This window comes from Vigna angularis, chromosome 3, assembly GCF_016808095.1.
Source record: "Vigna angularis cultivar LongXiaoDou No.4 chromosome 3, ASM1680809v1, whole genome shotgun sequence".
Classification (NCBI taxonomy): Eukaryota; Viridiplantae; Streptophyta; class Magnoliopsida; order Fabales; family Fabaceae; genus Vigna; species Vigna angularis.
The window spans coordinates 26,590,826-26,611,036 of record NC_068972.1 but is presented as its reverse complement, the minus strand read 5'-3'; the positions used below and the strand labels follow the sequence as shown (position 1 = coordinate 26,611,036).

The following is a 20,211-nucleotide window of genomic DNA, read 5'->3' as shown; positions in this document are numbered from 1 at the left end:
AGGCGCTGCAGGAAGATATCTTTGTGGAGGTAGAAGTTAAGACCGAACAGTAGAATCGTTCGGTCAGTAGTATAGTCTGATAGTAAGGTGATCGCTCGATCATCTTTTCCCTTTGCTTTTGTATGACCGTTCAGTATGGACTTTTGTAAACCGTTCAGTCAGAATTGCTTAGTTTTAAGATGATCGTTTGATCATCTTTTCCCTTTTTCTTTTGGTAGGACCGTTCGGTATAGTATTTTGTAAACCGTTCGGTCGAGATTTGCTTATGTCGTTCGGTTTTAAATTTTCTAGTTTTTCTGTAAGGTCGTTCGGCCACAAGCATACTTCTCTTTTAATGTAAGACTGATCTGTAATATTATTTAATGTGATTATTCTATTATATAATTTTAGACTGTATTTTTGGGATGTTACAGTTTGTATTTTCTAAATATTTATATTATATTATAAGTTAATAATCTATATAAATTAATTAAGTTAATATATAAGAAAAGAACAATCGGAATAGTAAGAGTATGTCAATGTTACTAGTATAAGTTACAAATAGAATAAAGAAAAAAAAAAAAGAAAAATATGTGAAATTTTTATACAAAATATTTCAAAATAATGGTTATTTCTAAAAAATCATTTAACAATTATATGTTTAAAAAAATCAGTTAAAAATTATATTATAAAAGATAAAATAAAAATAAAAATTGTATATAAAAAATGGTTAGTTTTTTTTATATATAAGTATATAATAGGTTAATAATATATAAATTGATTAAATTAATATATAAGAGAAAAATAATAAATATAATAAGAAAGACTCTGTAGAAATTATAAATATAATAAATAAATAATAACAAATAAGAATGACCTTTTATAGAAAATATTTAAAAATACGGTTCTTTCTAAAAAAAATCACTTAACAATTATGTTTTTAAAATAATTATATTATAAAAAGTAAAAGAAGTATCTCTTTGGCAGATGGTAGTTACACATGTTTGTAAAGGAAAATTGGCTCTGGATAAGAAAATTTGAATTTTAAACCCTTGAGAGAATCCTTTTGTCCAAAAGCTTCTGTTTGTGAGTAACAAACTCAATTATTACTGCACACAAATATCCGATTAATATCCACTAATTAACTACCCTCCAACCCAGCGCGGACAATTTTGTCTTTTTACCAGCCACGCCATTTGGGATACATCGCATTCAACTACGATATCATACAGCAACTTATAGGGATATTTAATTGCACAAAAATGTTAGCTTGGAATTAGAATAAAGTGCTTCCCATCTCATCATCTCTTTGCCTGAACATAAGACAAAGCGTCAGCGTTAAAAAAATAAAGAGTTTGTGTTAGAGATCCGATCAATCTAACAGTGTTACTTTTCTACCCATCGCGTTTGTCAGAAAACCAAGTTTTGGAGAGTGGAAACTAAGCTTAAATTATTGGACCAAACAACCCTTATCTACCACTTCTTTAATTTTCCTTGTCTTCATCACCTACACACTTGACTTCATTTTCTTTCCTATTCTTTCACTTTCAAGGTACTCTTTTCTCTCTCTCTCTCTCTCTCTCTCTCTCTCTCTCTCTCTCTCTCTCTCTCTCTCTGTTTCTATTAAATTCTGTTATGGATGTTTGATGTGTCTGTGTGTAATGTGGAATCGCTTATCGTCATTAGTGTGTGACAAGTGAGAATTGGTTATTATCTTCTGCTTGTTTGTTGCTTGTGGCTTTTTTCCAGTGTTCAGTTCAGGTTGCTATATTGATTTCAAGGAAATTGAGTATGTTATTATGTGATAAAAGGTTTTTTTTTTCCCATAAGAAATAAGGACCTTGGGATTAATCGTCTAATAGTTTGATTTTGTTAACTATTTCTCTATTATCTTGGGAGTGTTTGTTTGTATGTTTTGAAATTGAAGGTGTGCATAATTTTTCAGAAACTGGTTGGTTGAGCTATGAGTTTGGATGTTATAGTAGGGTTGTCATAAGAAATTGGAAATAGCACTTATTAATTGACTTTGCGATGATGTTTAAAGTTTAGGTTTTTCAATCCTGATGGACATGAACAGAGTCTAATTTCAACAACTCTTTTTGGTTTTTGGGCATTTTCTCTGCTGTTTTTTTTAACTCATCTACTTACACCTACTCTATTTTGTTGTTGTACTTAGTATTGTTTTAATTTGCAAAATAAACTGAATGTGGTAAAATGTTCAATTTTAAGACTTTCTGCAGTTTGAAAGTTTAGTTTCCTATGCTAAGGTTTGTCCTTCCATCTTATGTATGCATATTTTGCATTTCATTTTTCTTTGGTTCTTTTAACTTTTATCAACTTGGAACTCTTCTTTTGAAATTATATTGTTGTAGTTGTGGTGTCTGTTTAATGGCAATTTTTTTGAAGGAAGTAAGGTATTTGTCCCTGCTTTTTTAGATTTAAATTTGCCTCTTTCTATACTCTATTAAGTTCTCTCCTAGGCTCTTTATAACTATTGTTTGTCCCCCTTTTTACCTGACATGAATGTGGATCTTTTCAGGTTTGTTTGTTTATTGACATATATCTAATTTGTTTTATTTGTCTGACTCCTCTTCTCTAGTCAAAAGGACGAAGAGTTTCAAGGGTCAAACTCTTGGTAAGATTTCCTATATGCAACCTCTTGTCTTGTAGCTGTTGAGAATTCGGGATAGTTATAATTCTATAAGGAAATATTCCTTTTGATCATTATGCATGTCTGGCCCTGTGGCCACAGTTGATAATTTGGATGGAGCACTTTCTTGTGCAGAGAGAACAAAATCTCTTGATGCCATTTCTGAAATAGACCGTGTATCTATATTGACAAACGGTGAAGCTGGTCATTCCTCTGAAGTTGCTGGATTTAGAGTTGGGGAACTCGCACTTCCTAATGGAGAGTCATATTGTGGGTCCCTTCTTGGTAACATTCCAGAGGGTCAGGGTAAGTATGTATGGTCAGATGGTTGTGTATATGATGGTGAGTGGAGACGGGGGATGAGAAATGGATTTGGGAAAATACAATGGCCTTCTGGAGTAATGTATGAAGGTGAGTTCTCAGGTGGCTATATTCATGGTACAGGAACGTATATTGGTCCGGATAATCTGACCTACAATGGTCGGTGGCGATTAAATCTTAAACATGGGTTGGGTTATCAAGTTTATCCAAATGGAGATATCTTTGAAGGCTCTTGGATCCAAGGAACACCGGAGGGTCCAGGCAAGTATACGTGGGCCAATGGAAATGTATATTTGGGAAATATGAAAGGTGGGAGAATGTCAGGAAAAGGAACTCTCACCTGGGTAAGTGGGGACTCATTTGAAGGGAGCTGGCTAAATGGGATGATGCACGGGCTTGGGGTATATACATGGAGTGATGGAGGCTGCTATGTTGGGACTTGGACACGAGGTCTAAAAGATGGCAAAGGAACCTTCTATCCAAAAGGTAGCTGTCTTCCATCTGCACAAGAAATATATCTCAATGCATTGAGAAAAAGAGGGCTGTTGCCAGATCTGAGAAAACAGAAACAGGTACATATTCATCATGCTGCTTCAGTTGATATGGGAGATGTCAAGGTTGGTGAGAGTCGGAGATTGAGTAGTGTTTCATCTGACAAGCTGGCCAAAGGAAACCTGTTAAATCTGGAACAATCTCGCAGCAAAAATATTTCTCTTGAAAGGCGCTGGAGTCTTGAGGTATCTATTGAGAAAGTGATTGGAAACGATTCAAAACTAGGATCAACAGATTCTATCGCTGAAAATGGAGATAAAGTCCCAATTTTGGAACGCGAGTACATGCAAGGTGTGTTAATAAGCGAGTTAGTTTTAAATAATAAATTTTCATCAATGTCTAGAAAGGCAAAACAGCTTCAGAAAAAACTTGCCAAAGAAATTAAAAGACCTGGTGAAGCGATCATTAAAGGTCACAGGAGCTATGATCTGATGCTTAGTTTGCAGCTTGGAATAAGGTAAAGGGCACTACCTTGACTTTTTGCACTCGCATGAATGTTTAGTTGTAATAAATTTAAGAATGCTCTGTTGTTTTTATTGCTGAAATTCTTTTTGCTATTCCACAAAAAACCAAAAAAGCTGGATCCATGTTGGAAGAAGTCGAGGCAGGCACGGAGATGTCTGATTAGAATTTTCATTTTGTTTTAAGTGAGAATTTTCAAATGGACGGGGTTTTGTATTTATCAATCATGTTAGTGGTCAGTTTTGCCTCTGAAAATAAACGTGATTATTGAAAATAGATAAAATTACAAATGTCATTTTGGTAAAATATTTCAGTTTAGAAACGATGAAATGCTGAAGTGGTTAATCATCAAAACCAAACACTCTTCGTACATCTGTAATTATTACTAGTCAAGTGACAAATTTTTTTAGTACTTGTCTAAATAAATAATTATTTTCGGAATTTTCCCACATACCAGAGAAAAGGAATTCCATTGATATTGGGAATTACTTGACAATTGAAAGATTTTACCTCAGTAACAAATGTTTGCTTCTTAGTTATATTTCACAAATTTTTTCTAGAACTTAGACGAATATTATTTCCTACTTCTATCAATGCATGATGGCTCAAGCGGTAACCTTAAACAATAAAAGCACTTAATCTACCTACTTTAGTAGAAAAAATGTTACACTGCACTACCCACTATTGCTTTTGCTTGGATTTTAAAATAAGTAATGTCTAAACGGGTTCAATATGGCTAGGTATACTGTGGGAAAGATTACACCAATACAGAGGCGAGAAGTTCGAGCATCAGATTTTGGTCCTAGAGCAAGCTTTTGGATGAATTTTCCTAAAGAAGGTTCTCAATTGACACCTCCTCATCAGTCAGAGGGTTTTAAATGGAAAGATTACTGCCCTATGGTGTTCAGGTAAGTATTGACACTTGTTTAGGCTTATTTCTTTTTCGAGGCCAATGTATCCTTCTTGTATTCCCTAGGCATGCATATAACAAAATTTTGTTTTTCATATGCAGCTTTTGGGTCTAGAATTACTCTATTATTAGTGTATTGTGTATCTATTGAAGATGTGTTTATAATATTCATATCTCGAGCACCTAGTTCAATAATCTGATAGGGATTTGAGTATTATGGGATGCCTAAATGTCATATCGAGAAGTATATGATACTTGATGTTTTTTAATACTTCTTTTTTAGGGTGGGTGATAGGATATAATGTGTATGATAGGAGGAAACAAATTAAAATTAGTTGTTAGTTGGGTTGCTAGGCTGACTGAGACTTCCTTTATATAATATGGGGGGGGGGGGGGGGGGGGGGGGGGGGGGGCTTTGTAGGTAGGGGATGTTTTAGAGAATTGTTGACAAGGGAAAATAATGGAAGGAAGAATTAGCGCAGTAGAAAGGGTGATAGAGGAACTAAAAGAGGGTCATCAAGAACTCAAGGAGATGTTCAGAGATTTTATGAAAAACTCCAAGGATTTAGACAAGAATTCGGAGGGCAGTCAAGGGTCGGTGAATGAGGAAAGAAGGGGAAGGAAGGACGAGGCTGAGGAGGTGATGGAAGAAAGAGTAAATACTTTGGAGAAAGGGGCCAGCAAACAAGGAAGAGCCATGACAGAAAAGAAAGACAGTGTGCAAGAAATAAGAGAAATCGTCCAAGAAAAGAAAGACATGCTGCAGGAACGCATAAATCATGAAAGGGGCTCAAAAGGAAGTGAGAAATTTGTCATGAAAGGAAAGAAAGAGGGAAAAACGGGATTGGATGCTAAGAAAGATAGTCTGCAAAATAGCAAGAAAGGCATGAAATTCTCTGAAGAAGGAGAGTACGTAGGTAATGATGAAGAGAAGAAGGAAGATAGATCTGCAGAGTAGTAAACCAGATGAGGAGGGAGCAAAATTGTTGAGGCCTGGGGTTAAAATAGTGGGGTCAGGGAGCAATCCAGTTGAGGCCCTGGTGTCCAGGGGTTCATCCACTATAGCAGTTGCAAATCCATATCTTGAATTTCCTGATGTTATAACACCTATAGATCTTGCTTCTATCAATGGCCACAAAGGAATTTCTGGTTTTCTTGTAGAGTTGTTTTTAACTAGCCGTCTTGAATTACTCACAATGGAGGAACGTAAAGATGGTAGGAAAGAAACTTCAGTAATGGAAGCAATGCAAACAGTTTCAGAGCATACTGCGACACTTGTGCTTTATGGATATGGCCAAGTAATTCTGGAAGATCTAGAAGTAGAAATGAGAAAACGAGAGCTGTCGCAAAGATATGCTAGAGAATTTTTGAGCCGTGCAAGAAGTCAGTTTTCCAAGTCTTTTGGTTTGAAGCAGTTCTTATCATTAAGGGAACAAAAGGAGTCATAACGACCACCACCCAAGCCTTTAGACCTGAATTGGCGGGCAGTAGCCAGTGGATTCCCTTCTTATGATTACAAGTTGATGAAGATGAGCCATTGGATCAAGCTTCACTATTCCAACCTTGAGGACAAGGTTGTTTTGCAGTGGTGTGTAATGATAGGAGGAAACAAATTAAAAATTAGTTGTTAGTTGGGTTGTTAGGTTGAGTGATACTTCCTTTATATAGTAGGATGGGTCTTTTTAGGTAGGGGATGTTTTTGGATGTTTTAGAGAATTGTTGACAGGATCATTGGCATCCGTGTGAAAGGAACATTGTCCCTTGGAGGCATTCTTGCTGTTCTTGGTGCCTAGAATCAATAATACAAGATCTTTTCAGTGAGTTTGGGTGTTTTGCAGTGGTGTTCTTGGATTCCTCGATCTAGTAACCTAACAGTGGGCTCCAAGTGTAATTGGTGTTTTAGACCATCTAGGACTCGAGAAGGTAATTGGTTAATTAGTTAATCAACAATGAGGACAACCTCTCCCCAATATGATTTAGGAATATTCATTTGGGAAAGAAGTGCTCGTGTCAAGATGTCTAATTTTCTTTCAGCAATGCCATTAGTGGTGTATTAACACATGTGAATTCATGAACAACACCATTATCGAAAAGGAATTTAGACATATCATCATTTACTTATTCTCTCCCATTATTAGAACACAAACGTTTAATTAACTTTAGAAATTGTGTTTTTATCATATGGAAGAATTTGACGAATAAGTTACAAACTTTAGATTTTTCTTTCACGAAGAAAATCCATGTAACATGGGTACAATAATCTATAAAATTTATGAATAATTTAGAACCAATATACTAGAGTTTGATGCAGGCCCCAAACATCATAGTGAACTAAGTCGAAAGGATGAACACTCTTTGTATTGCTAGTAGTATATGTGGTACAATGGTGTTTTTGCAAGTTGACATACATCACATTTAAATTACTCAACAAACTCTTCCGAAAATAAGGAAGGAAACATAGACTTTACAACATAAAAGTAGGTATGTCCTAGATCACAGTGAGGAAGCCAAATTTGAGAAGACTCAAATTGGAGACAAGAGGTACCTGTTTGTGTACTGATACTATCCTTAGTTCCCTAGTTATTAAAGCAATAGAACCCTCCCTCTTTCTTGACATCCACAATCGTCCCATTGTAGCAGGATCCTAAAAAACACAATGAGTGGAAAGAAAGGTTCCAAAATGACTTAGGTCCTAGGTAATTTTGAATAGAAATAAGATTATTTGAAAGTTTAGGAACATAAAAGACATCTTTAAGGGTGAGAGATGACAAAAGAGAAACATTACCATGTCAAGTTATTGGGATATGAGTCTCATTGGCAACAGTAATGTGGTTAGTAGAAAGAGAAACAAATGAGTTAAAAGAGATGAAGGAGGAGTCATATGGTCTGTCGCACTAGAGTCTAGAACCCAAAGAGTCCTTACATAAAGTTTTAGAAACATTAAAAGAGATAGAGCAAGTACCAAAAGGTGGCTTACTGATAGTCACCATGAGGGATTTTAGATGTTCAATTTCAGCATGCAGTGCTTGTATTCCTTGTTCAATTGAAGAGGATGAAGGAGTCTTGCTAGGATTTTAAGAATCTAAACTCAGAAGATCAACATTGCTTAATGGAGCTGTCATGCTAAAAAACATAGGGATTCCTTAGCCCCATCCTAAATAAAAACAGAACAGTAAGACAGAAAGCTCTGACAATGGCAGCAATGACAGCAGCACTGCTAGCTGTGGCAAAAGGTCCAACAATGGTTCTGGAGACAGCTGCAGCAACAACTCCGATAGCAATGGCTCTGGTGGATGGCAACAACGGGGAGCAGGAGTGAAAAAACCACAAGTTGGGTGAATTTCAAGTAACCCCAATAATTGGAGGAAATGGGTGCACCTTAGGCAATCCTAAAAGGAACTGCAACTAAGATGGTAAAGAAGAAATGCAGAAGTAGAACTCCTAAGATCGGGAGTTTTGATATCAACTTGAAAGGATTAATCTGAATGAAAGAAGATTCTTATTCAATTGATTATTAAAACAAAACATCAACTTTTATATATAGAGAACTCTAATCCTGTAGTAATAATTACATAGAGATTTCTAAACTCTTCTAAAAGTTTCTAGTAGTATACTTAATATCCTACTAACAACAGTTTGTATACGTAGTTTGGAACCACTGTTAACAACTTTCTTTTTCTCCTTTCTGTTTTCCTTTCACTTTACTTGTGATTGTTATATATGACCTTGTGGCTATTGCAGGAATTTGAGAGAGTTGTTCAAGATTGATGCTGCTGACTATATGATGTCCATTTGTGGAAATGATGCTCTGAGGGAACTTTCTTCCCCAGGAAAAAGTGGTAGTGTCTTTTTCCTGTCTCAGGATGATCGATTCATGATTAAGACACTGCGTAGATCTGAAGTGAAGGTAATTTTAATTTTATCTGGATCTTCTTTGTTAGCATTTATTACAGTTACAGATATCTATAATTGTTTTGGGGGCTTGTTTCTACTGGCTCTATTTTGTAGTTCAAAATACATTATACAGTTTGTACCTATACAAATATTCAGGTTGCCATTAGTGGAAATCTGCATCTAATAGTAGTTTAGATTTCCATAATAAACCTGTTTGGCTTTGGGATTGTTATCTCTTATCAGTGACGCTCTTGGAACAAGGGCTGATGATGACATCATTGTGCACTAGATGGTTAAAATGTGACAAATTATAAAAGTATGCTAAACGTAGGATTAAATATCAATAATAGGGTTCAAATAAAACAATATTACATCTATACACACATAAGCACTCGTAAAACATAAGTTACATAACACAGTCTGATTAATTTAATTGTGACTGTTTCAAAGGAGTCCGAGTTTCTGATACGCCGAGAAACTTGACATCTTTACCTCATTCTTGATTTTTTGTACTTTTTCCTGAAGAATTCTCTCTTTTTTGTTTGATTTGTGTATGATATTTTATGCTTGTCCAAACACTTATTGAATGTTGAATAAAGTCTTGGAGCATATGCTTTCTTGCTTAATAATGATATTTTAATGTTCACTTGCTCTTCTCTACTATTCTTTTTGACTATAGAATACAGATTGTATTGATTAAATTTTGAAATGTAGGTTCTTCTTAGAATGCTTCCTGACTATCATCATCATGTGAAGACGTATGATAATACGCTTATCACAAAATTTTTTGGTCTGCACAGGATTATACCTTCCAGTGGTCAAAAGGTAATATACATTTTTCTGCACCTGAATCAATTTTTAGTATTTTTCAATTACTTACTATCACATCTACTTTGATACAACTTGTACCAAAAATTAAAAGAATTAACTCCACAATACAGAGGTAGCTGTCAAGAGAGAATATAGATAGAGAATGAACTGTGAATTGTATTGATTACTGATAGTTTGAGAATCTCATTATTCAATGAGTTTCTAAAACCTGCTTCTATAATTGCCTAACTGGTTGACTTGAGGATCAGTTAGGTTTGCTTTGTTATAATTTATTCTAGAGTACAGTTCAGTAATAGGCCTCATGTTCCCGACAACAATACCTCCCGAAAAGGATCCACCTTGTAGAGTAGATGCTACCTCCCAAGTATCTTCACAAGGAGGGAGGTTGTGTTATTTGATCAAAACTTTTAAATCACCCATTGCTTCCTGTCTGATATCCAACACATTTGATGGTTGAACCTGGAGCTCCATATCATCTGCTAAGGTCAGGGGTAGAGTTTGAATAAGCTGCAGTGAGCTGACTGCCTTCTTTGGGAGAGACACATTAAAAACCAGGTGAATCCTGCTATCCCCCGGTAAATTTAGCTTATAGGTTACTTGACCAATTCTATCCAAAATCTGAAAAGGGCCATAAAAGCGAGGACACATCTTTTGGTTAGGTCTTTTAGCCAGCCTGAGCATCTTATAGGGCTATAACTTGGGAAACACCCAATCTCCCACAGTATACTTTTTACTTCTCCTATGCTTATTAGCTTGCATTCTCATACTGTCTAGGGCCCTCAAAAAATGGTGACTTAAAATCATTTGACAACTCATCACATCGTTGAGTTAACTTGTTGACCTCTTTCACTTTTGAAGGAATGGTTGTCCCTTTCAACAAGGTGGAGTGTGTCCATACAATGCTTGAAAGTTGTCATTGAACTGGACACATTGTATGTAGTGTTGAACCAAAACAAAACTCTTCCCAACTTAATACATCTGGCCAAACCTTTGGTTTAGTTCCTGCAGTACAACATAAATAAGCCATTGATTCCTATATGATTGCATGTTAGGAATTGTTGATCCCTCCTTCAAGTGGATTGCATAATCTGGCCTCCTTTTTGGTGGGAGTCCTTCAGAGGGTTGGAACACTTCTTGAAATTGCTGCAACACAAGGTCCACCTCTGTCCATATCGGAATTCTTGAAAACCTCTCAAATTGAACTTGGGTTGCAAGATTCTCATCATGGAACAAACTAAGTGCCATCCTTCCAAATAAACCAATACTGCCTCCGTCTTGTCTTTCTCTGATGCTCCTCTAATTTGGAAGTATCCCTCCAATTTATGGGCTCATCCATGCACACCTTCCTTTCTGCTAGAGGAAGGTATCTCCAATCTTTTCCAGTGATCTTGGAACTCCAATCTAAACCCTCTCTGCTTCTGACTCTGTTTCTTGTCTTTGATTTGTTGTTCTTCAAGCCTCCTTACCCTCTCTGCATCTGATTATCCATCTTCTGAACTATCTTTTCCATCATTTTTTTATCCCTCACAATGTCTCTGTTAGAATCTCGATTCTGATTCAGATTCCAGCATTTTCTCTACAATTTCCATTCTTCCTTCCATTTTCTTTTTACTTATTGAAGTCCTCTACATGCCTCACTTGTGTTAATTCTTGATGAACACAACTCCAAGATTGGAGCTTTGATACCAATTGAGACAACTGGTACCAAGAATTAAAAGAATTTACAACACAATACAGAGGTAGAGATGAAGAGAATAGAGTGAAAAAACACAGGAGTTTCAAGAATTTAGGAGTCTCAACACTCTCCCAAAATGAGTTTCAAGAAACCTTCTACTACAGTAATAACATTGCTATTTATACACAAACTGTCTAGTTGTTTGAGTGCTCAGTCAGTTGGGTTTATTTTGTTTGTATTTCTTCTTTACTACACTTCAGTAATAGGCCTCATGTTCTTAACAAACTTGTATTTTAATACTTCCAATTCTGAAATGCCATAAGGACAAGATTTTTCACAAAGAAAATATACCTCATCAAATATTTGAACCTGTCATGACATAACATCTCTCATTCTAAATGACTTAATAATCTACATTTTATTTAATTAGGATGCTAATATTGATACATAATTCTCTATTTTGCAGTTTCGCTTTGTTGTGATGGGAAATATGTTCTGCACAGAATTAAGGATCCATAGGAGATATGATTTGAAAGGTTCATCGTGTGGACGTTCTTCTGATAAGATAGAAATTGATGAGAACACTACCCTTAAAGATTTGGATTTGAATTACTGCTTTTACTTGGAACCATCTTGGCGGGAGTCTTTATTGAAGTAAGTGATACTATTTATTTTCTTTAATTTTTCATTTTCTTGATGTTTCTTCTTTATATAAAAGATTTTTTATTGCTAGGAATATGAAGATAAAGGAGGATAAATTACTCTTTGTTTAAAAAGCAAAGAACAAAGCTAATAGAAACAAAATTGTATATCTCTAAATTTGTACATGTAGGTTTATAAAGCAAATGTCTCTTTCGGTGCAGTTGAATCGTTGACACATTCTGATATTGTAGAGTGAATATATACAACTTTTAAGGAACAGGTGTTTTTTTTGTCCCCCCTTCCCATATAGATGTATTGTAGCTTAATAAAATAGGAACTGCTTGTGTTTGTTTGAATTCCAAAATTTTGTCTAGTGAGTTTTCCAGAATATTATTATGTACCACGCTTTGTTTCAAAATGGAATATACCTTACAGTGTTGGTCATACTCATTGCAGGCAGATTGAAATCGACAGCAAGTTCTTGGAATTACAACAGATAATGGATTACAGCCTCCTTCTTGGTGTTCATTATCGAGCACCCCAGCAGCTACATCCATACAACCAAAGTAGAACTGTAGATGGATTGGCAATTCTTGCAGAGGAAGGTGGGTGTTTGATCCAATCTGAGAAGCAAATGGTTTTTTTTATTTTCCTTTGTATGGTTGATATTTATTTTGGGTTGATAGTTTTGTTTTCATGCATCAGAATGAAACTAATGACCTGAAACGGAGAGACTAAAAAGATAGCTCTATTCCCCTAATTATTGATGTGGCTAGTAGACGATATAAACTTCCTTTTCTTATCCCAAATTGGCTAGTTTCATTTGGTAGGGTAACTGATGAAAATGAGGGCAATTTCTGGAAACTTCCTTTTCTTATCCCAAATTGGCTAATGTCCATCTACCTTGTTATTGACAATTTTATAGTATAAAGGTTTTGAGTTGAACGTGGTGTAAAATTCTCTAATGTTTTTATCTTATGCTTATTGCTGAAAATCTCCCCTATTGTTTTCCCCCATCAAATTGCGCAAGTAGTATTTGAGTTGATAGTTTGTCTTGGTGACTACCTAAAATATGTAATGGGTGATAGATCCTATGTTTGTGGATCCCTTGCATCAAAAGTCTTTTTGATAGGGATCTCAAGAAAGCATGTCTCGTTGTGACAGGGACAAGAGTCTATGGTACAAGTAAGAGTCACTGCTAAGATTCTTGTGGTTAAAAATTGTTTCCACTTGAGGATATCTTAATGTGGAAGAGCCCTGAGGGGAACTTGAGCTATGTAAGGAAATAAATAATTATTTTATAGATAACAATTCCACCAATTACATTTTCGTTAACACTATTTGTAACAATCAAACTTTTTAAAACGAGTAAATAAAAATATATTACCATGGATGAGAAGATTCTAAAGATATTTTCTTTTAATCACTATGGTGATATTTTTATCCTAATAATTTGCTAGTTATAATACTCTCCCTCAAGTTGGTAATTAAATATTGATCATTCCAAACTTGATTACAAGATCCTATAGACTGACTTGATGAAGCCCCTTAATGAAAATGTTTGATATATGAAGTCCTATAGGAACAAGGGTTGTAATTACAACACCTTTGTCAATATTGTCTTTGATAAAGCGTGTGTTAATTTCAATATGTTTCCTCCTATCATGTTGTATTGGATTATATACTATGCTCATGGATGATTTGTAAGTACAATATAATTGCATAGGGATGTCAATTTTTATTTTAAGTTTATCTAGTATGATTTTCATCTAGAGAAGGCACACCTTGAGCAAGGGCTCGAAATTTAATTGTTGCACTAGAACAAGATAACTGTATCAGTTATTTTGCTTCTCAGGGTTACCATACTTTCTCCAAGAAACATACATACCAAAAGGTTAATTTTCTATCAATAATAGAACCTGCATGGTCTACATCAATATCTATCATTAGGGTTAAAGTTTCTTCTTTCTTGAACAATAGTTCTTCTCCAAGGTTTGACTTCAAGTAGTGAGGAATTTATCGACTAGTTGCATGTCTTTCTCTTAGATCATGCATAAATTGACTTATCACACTAATTGCATTAACAATGTGTTCTCATAATAAATAAGTCTTCCTACTAATATCTCGTGTTGGATCTTTTCTATAGGAGAACTCTCTTTACTTCCAATTTTATGATTTTGTTCAATAAGAACTCCCGAGGTTCACATCTTGTTGGAAGTCCTACATCGACTAGAGATAAGGCCAAATTATAATATATAAGTAGGGTGCAAACCTCTCCTTACAAGCCGGTTTTGTGGGGTTGAGTTAGGCTTAAAACCACTTTCTAATATGGTATCAGAGCAAGGTTGGAGCCTTTCCTAGCGAGATTTATGTGGGCATTCTGTTCCACCCGTTGTCGGGCCACTATCGGACCACCCATTAATTCTACTCTCACGCTCGAGATGTCTATACCTCGGCGTGAAGGGGGTGTGTTGGAAGTCCCACATCGACTAGAGATAAGGTCAAATTATAATATATAAGTGGGGTGCAAACCTCACCATACAAGCCGGTTTTGTGGGGTTGAGTTAGGCTTAAATCTACTTCTTAATACATCTTAACTTATCTAATTCTTTGAAGAGATCAATTACGTATTTTCTTTGGAAGAGGAGAATCCTCATTTTGTAATATCTTTTTCCTAACCTCCAAGCTAAACAACTCTTCTTGCTTCTAATTCAAAGTGTGTTCTTCTTACCTTTTTTTGACAATTTTTTGTCAGAATTTGTGATCTTCTTCCTCACCATGGGTTGGTTTGGTCTCATCTGTGGTAGTCATCACTTAAATCTTGTGCATTCTGCAAAGACAATTATTATAATGATAAGAAGAAGAACTTATCTGCTTCAAGTGCTTTCTCTCCTGAAGCAAAGGTTGGCAAAAAAACTTTTGTTTCGTGAAAGAGACATCCATCATTAGTCTAATGATGATAATATTCACATCCCTTTTTGTTAGAAGGATAACTAATAAATACACATTTAAGAACTCTAGGATCTAATTTATTGCAATTAGGATTGAGAGTTATAAAAAATAACACATCCAAAAACTAGACAAGGTAAACTTGACATTAGAGGAGAAGAAGGAATGAAGACCAATGTCATTTAAGAAACAGGAAAGTAACTTGTTGAGAAGGTATTACAGTTAACACAACTTCTCCCCAATAGGTTTTGGAAACAAACATTTGGAAAAAAAAAGCAAGGCTCTAGCTACTTCTAAAAGATAATGATTTTTCCCTTTTGTAACCCCGTTTTGTTATAGTGTTTACACATGTTAGTTCATTAATATTACCATATGAGCCAAAAATTTGAAAAATTCATGATTCACAAACTCAATACCATTATCATACCTAATTTCTTTTGATAGTTTTTCCAAATTGATTTTGGACAAGAAGGAAAAAATTGACAGATTTTAAAGACCTTGAAACTTTTCATAGTGTGTCCATGTGATGAGTACCATCACCAATAAAAGTAACAAACCATTTTTCTCTAAAATTGTATTCTAAATAGGTCCTCATACATTAGAGTGAGTTAAGTCAATGGGAAATTACTCTTATTACCCCAAAATGGGATATGTTTCATGATGATGCTTTGACTATTGATAGATGTCGCATTTAAGAGACTCAACAATCTCTTTGGTAAACAAACAAGGGAACAAGGATTTATTAAGGTTGAATGAGGGATATCTATGTCTTCTATGATTAAGCCACATTTGGGAACATGTCCATGTTTTAAATATTGCTTGTTGGTTTGTAGCCTTTGTTTTGTTTTGGTCCTTGGGCTCTGTTAGAATAAAATCAGCTGGTACAGATTTTTAGAGAATTAGGTGTTACATAATTTAGAAAATTAGGATGATTGATTTTTAATTATTAAGTGTATTTATTATAATTGATTATGTATTATGCTATAAATACATGTGTGGTCTGCATTAGACACACAATTCATTTAAAACATATACAATTCTATGTGGTATAAGAGTAGGTTCTTTGAGTTTCTTCAACCACTGTCATTGCTGCCCGCCGATGGCCAGTGCCACTGGTGACCATAAAATTTGTCTTTCAACACTTGTGTCTAAATATCTGAGTTCCGTTCTCCTAATTTCAGTTCTCTACAATCCCTCTTTCACTATTGTCCACTGTCCGCTGCCTCTGTCCACCATCGGTCACTGTGTGCCCCTTTTCTCTGTCACAGAGCATCCTTTTCCTCCGATGACCACCGTGATCAAGACCGGCTTCCTTCGGCGAACACCACACTTCATTCATCATTCCAACCCGACCAATCGTGCTCCAACTCAGTTGACCGAGCAACAACTCGGTTGACCATGCTCCAACTTGGCCGACCGTGCTCCAACCCGGCCGATCGTGCTCCGAACCGGCCGAGTGTACTCCAACTCGGTGCTCCAACCTGGCAGATCGTGCTCCAACTTGGCAGATGGGCTCCAACCTGGCAGACGTGCTTCAAGATGATGATCCTTCCTAATCTGGATCAGAGTAACAAGTGATCTTAGTATTGTCTTTGTCTTCATACAATCAATTGGCTGACATGTTCACCAAGTTCCTTAAAGGCCCTCAGATTGAGTCCATTTGTAACAAGCTTGGTACATATGTTCCATTTGTAACAAGTTTGGTACATATGTTCCATATTAAGGGAGTGTTAGAATAAAATTAGCGGTTACAAATTTCTAGGAAATTAGGCGTTACATAAATTTGAGAAATTAGGATGATTAATTCCTAATTATTAGGTGGATTTATTATAATTCATTTTGTATTATGCTATAATTACGTGCTGTGTGATCTGCATTAAACACAATTCATTGAGAACCTGTACAATTGTAAAGGCTCTAATAGATATAACCCACTCCTTAGTAATTAAAATCATCATCTCATTATAAAATCTTGAAACACACAATAAGAAGAAAAAAGAAAATTACTAAAATATTCAAATCTTCTATTAGTTTTTGTACATAAATAAAATTATTGGACAGTTGTGGGATATATAAAACATTATTTAAGACAATAGATAATTTTAAAGTTATATTATCATATCTGCATATGGATGCAATATCACCATTTGCAATTGTAACGAGTTGTTGTCTAGTGATTTTTACATTCAAATTGAAGGCATAAAAGATAACAATATCGAATGTACTGTTACCTTTCATGAGTAGGATATACAATAAGAGGGTTTACTCATTGATTCAACCATTGTTTTCAAACGACCACATTCCTCTTTATAGGCTTCATACTAGACATTGAAAAAAATATATACGAAACAAAGAAGTAACAAAAATAACCTGTTTGGAAAAAGAATAAAAAGACTTAGATCTACTGAAATTGGAGCCAAATGGGACATTAATACCCCTTGAATTAGGAGGTCCTGATGACACTGTTCATGGCGGCAACTGCAAGTGGGCTTCACTGAAGCTTGGGCGTGGGCTATATGCGCCAATACTAGTGGTGGCGGATGACCGTGCATGACAATTCTATTGACAATGCAATTGTTGACGTGATTGCCAGCGTGAGGCACTCAAACTCTTAAATGAAACAAAAATATGCTGAATTTAAAGATTCTAAAAATATTTTATCGTAATCATTATAGAGGTATTATGGATACTGTTATCCAAATAATCCCCTATTTACAATAATAGGTTTGGCTTATGTCTAGATTTTCTTCTTAAACTGTTAGTCACGATTATTTGGACCAGTGTATTAAAACTAGGCCTGGATTTGTTCATCTGAAAGGAACCAGGTCCTTGGTCATTCCAGTTGAACACGCTGACTCGTTTTCAGTCAACTCTTAACCCAGTGACTGTTTCTTCCTTCTTTTTTCCTTCAACATTGTGGTTCTTTCCAGGTGCTTCATTTGGTTGACATATGATCACAGTTTTACTGTACTATGGTTAGGCACCGCGCCATTTTAAAAAGCCTTATAAGCTTATCTATTTGTTTGTCTTGTCTTGTCGTTATGCTTTCAAGTTTCAACATGATTTATATTCTTGCTTTCTACTAGAATTATTAATAATGGAACTGACTAATTTCAAATTTTCATTGATGATCAACTAACAGACCCTCTAGAGGATGAAGCATCCAATTATCCGCAAGGTCTTGTTCTGGTCCCTCGAGGTGCAGATGATGATAGCGTTGTTGTAGGGTCACACATTAGGGGTAGCAGATTGAGAGCTTCAGCTGCTGGTGACGAGGAGGTGGATCTACTTCTACCTGGTACTGCAAGGTATGGTTTCTTCAAGAGATTTACTGGTTTATCTAATGTTATGTATCATTTTCAACATCGTAGTGGTCCTTCTATTATATTTTTCGTTTGATCCATACACCTCCCAATTCGTTATCACTTGTATTTTCATAAAATATAAACAAATTTGGGATGTTTGACACTTCAACCTTCAAGGATAATTGTGGTGGGACTGGGATGATGAAGCCATTGCCAAAGGATGCATGCGTGCTCCTGTTTCAAAATTAATTAATAACAAATATAGCAATCGGGAGAGAGAAAAGAAATAATAAGAATGATCAATGAAGGCTCTTTATGTTATTGTGAGATAATAGAAGGTATATATATACAATGTAGAGTAACGAAAAGAAAAAGAATAACAGATCTGTAACAGAGGTCTAACAGAAAAAATAACAAAAAACTATACTTAAGAGTCTCCCTCAAGCTGGGAATGAATATTAAGCAGTCCCAGCTTGGAACAAATATCTATCTCAATCGCGTTCGAAAAGTGATTTTAAAAGCTAAAAGCTGATTGATAAATGTCATGCCACAAATTAAAGTATTTGATGGACTAGAATTTTATAGGCTGATCAGGGTTTTTCGTACTTTTGAACTTGTTATGCAGACTACAAATCCAGCTTGGTGTTAACATGCCTGCGAGGGCAGAGCAGATTCCAGGGAAAGAGGAAATGGAAATGTTCCATGAAGCTTACGACGTCGTACTTTACCTGGGTATAATTGACATATTGCAAGAGTACAACATGACTAAGAAGATTGAACATGCATATAAATCTATTCAGTTTGATTCATTATCTATCTCGGCGGTGGACCCTACATTCTACTCACGTCGCTTCCTAGATTTTATTCAGAAAGTGTTCCCACCTCATGAAATGGCAGGATAAGTGCTGTAACCAATCTATTTAAAGAGTGAACAATTGTCACATTTCCACCATTTGTGCATGCTCTATAATTTACTTTTTTTTATAGTATGTATAATTCACTTGAATATGTTTATTATAAGTATGCCAAGTTTTAAATTTGATCTTTTTTTCTTTTAATTTTTCATTTAGTCTTTTTAGTTTGATTCCTTACAGCGATTCAGTGTTATATGATCCAAGAGTATCTCAAGTAGATGATGTTTAACCCGTTGCTTAACAAAAGGTGTGTCTTATAAGAAGTTGTTTTATTAAAGAGAAAATTGATGTTATATAATTAACATTTAAGTAATTACTAATGACTTAAATTTACAATGTAAAAAAAAATAATTCCTTCCTTCAAGGTTAATTATATCAATGTTAATTTTTTTAATAAATAAATGTGATCTTTACTAAAAACTAAACATGTGTTCAACTACTTTAATCACCATAAGAGGTCAAACAAAATTAATCAAATTAAATTCTTTATATCAAAACTGAAATTTTTTTTATAGTAATAAAAATGAAATATGTTAATATTTATGTGTTTTTGTAAGAAACATTACTAGAGATGTTTTAATAACATATTATCATATATGATCATTGCCTTGTGTTTTAAAATTAAATGGTTTGAGTTACATAGTAACGTCTTATTAGTGACGATAAATAAATCTATCGTGTGAGTATAATTTGAATCTGCCTCAATTTTAATGAGAAATATTACATTAATTGGACATGAGTACTGATTTCCATTCTCAAACCAATTTCCATTTAAATTATTACATTCTTAATTTTTTAAGTAATCTACAAAACTGATTTTCACTATTTTTTTTTTCTTTTATTTTGTTTTATTTGATGAACCCTTTGGACAATATTTTATTATCCCTATCAATTGTTTAACTCATTCAATATTATTAAGTTCTGTCAAATCTCCCATATACTTTATTTTTCATTACAACTTCAATTGCATAATTTTTTTTCCTTGTGTGGCTTTTTTCAAATAATGTATTGCATTTAAAAAAATAATAAATTTTAATTTTATTAAACTAAATCATTTCTAATACACACATTTAAACATTTTTACTTGTTTATAATATTTTTATTTATAGTTTTTTTTTGTCATGTTA

The 20,211-nt window shown here is 34.7% G+C and overlaps 1 protein-coding gene across 2 annotated transcripts; it reads left to right on the top strand.

Annotated features, from left to right (window-relative positions):
• Positions 1-1,280: 1,280 nt before the first annotated feature.
• On the top strand, positions 1,281-19,210 carry LOC108326010 (phosphatidylinositol 4-phosphate 5-kinase 9). 2 transcript variants are annotated; one of them, XM_017559217.2, is made up of 9 exons: positions 1,281-1,531; positions 2,579-3,959; positions 4,705-4,872; positions 8,616-8,781; positions 9,483-9,593; positions 11,741-11,928; positions 12,373-12,521; positions 18,008-18,173; positions 18,796-19,210. In XM_017559217.2, the coding sequence occupies exons 2-9, from the start codon at positions 2,710-2,712 to the stop codon at positions 19,070-19,072; spliced, it is 2,475 nt and encodes an 824-aa protein (XP_017414706.1). In that variant the 5' UTR covers positions 1,281-1,531; positions 2,579-2,709; the 3' UTR covers positions 19,073-19,210. The 2 variants fall into 2 exon arrangements, with proteins under 2 accessions (XP_017414706.1, XP_052730380.1); XM_052874420.1 differs by lacking the exon at positions 1,281-1,531 and having other exon boundaries at positions 1,692-3,959.
• The last annotated feature ends 1,001 nt before the right edge of the window (positions 19,211-20,211 follow it).

What these genes read in the sequence shown, in the direction of transcription:
- LOC108326010 (XM_017559217.2), top strand. Translation starts at nt 2,710, where the DNA reads ATGTCTGGCCCTGTGGCCACAGTTGATAATTTGGATGGAGCACTTTCT. An exon ending in TACTGCCCTATGGTGTTCAG is followed by an intron (nt 4,873 to 8,615) that starts GTAAGTATTGAC and finishes TGGCTATTGCAG; the next exon opens with GAATTTGAGAGAGTTGTTCA. An exon ending in TGCGTAGATCTGAAGTGAAG is followed by an intron (nt 8,782 to 9,482) that starts GTAATTTTAATT and finishes TTTGAAATGTAG; the next exon opens with GTTCTTCTTAGAATGCTTCC.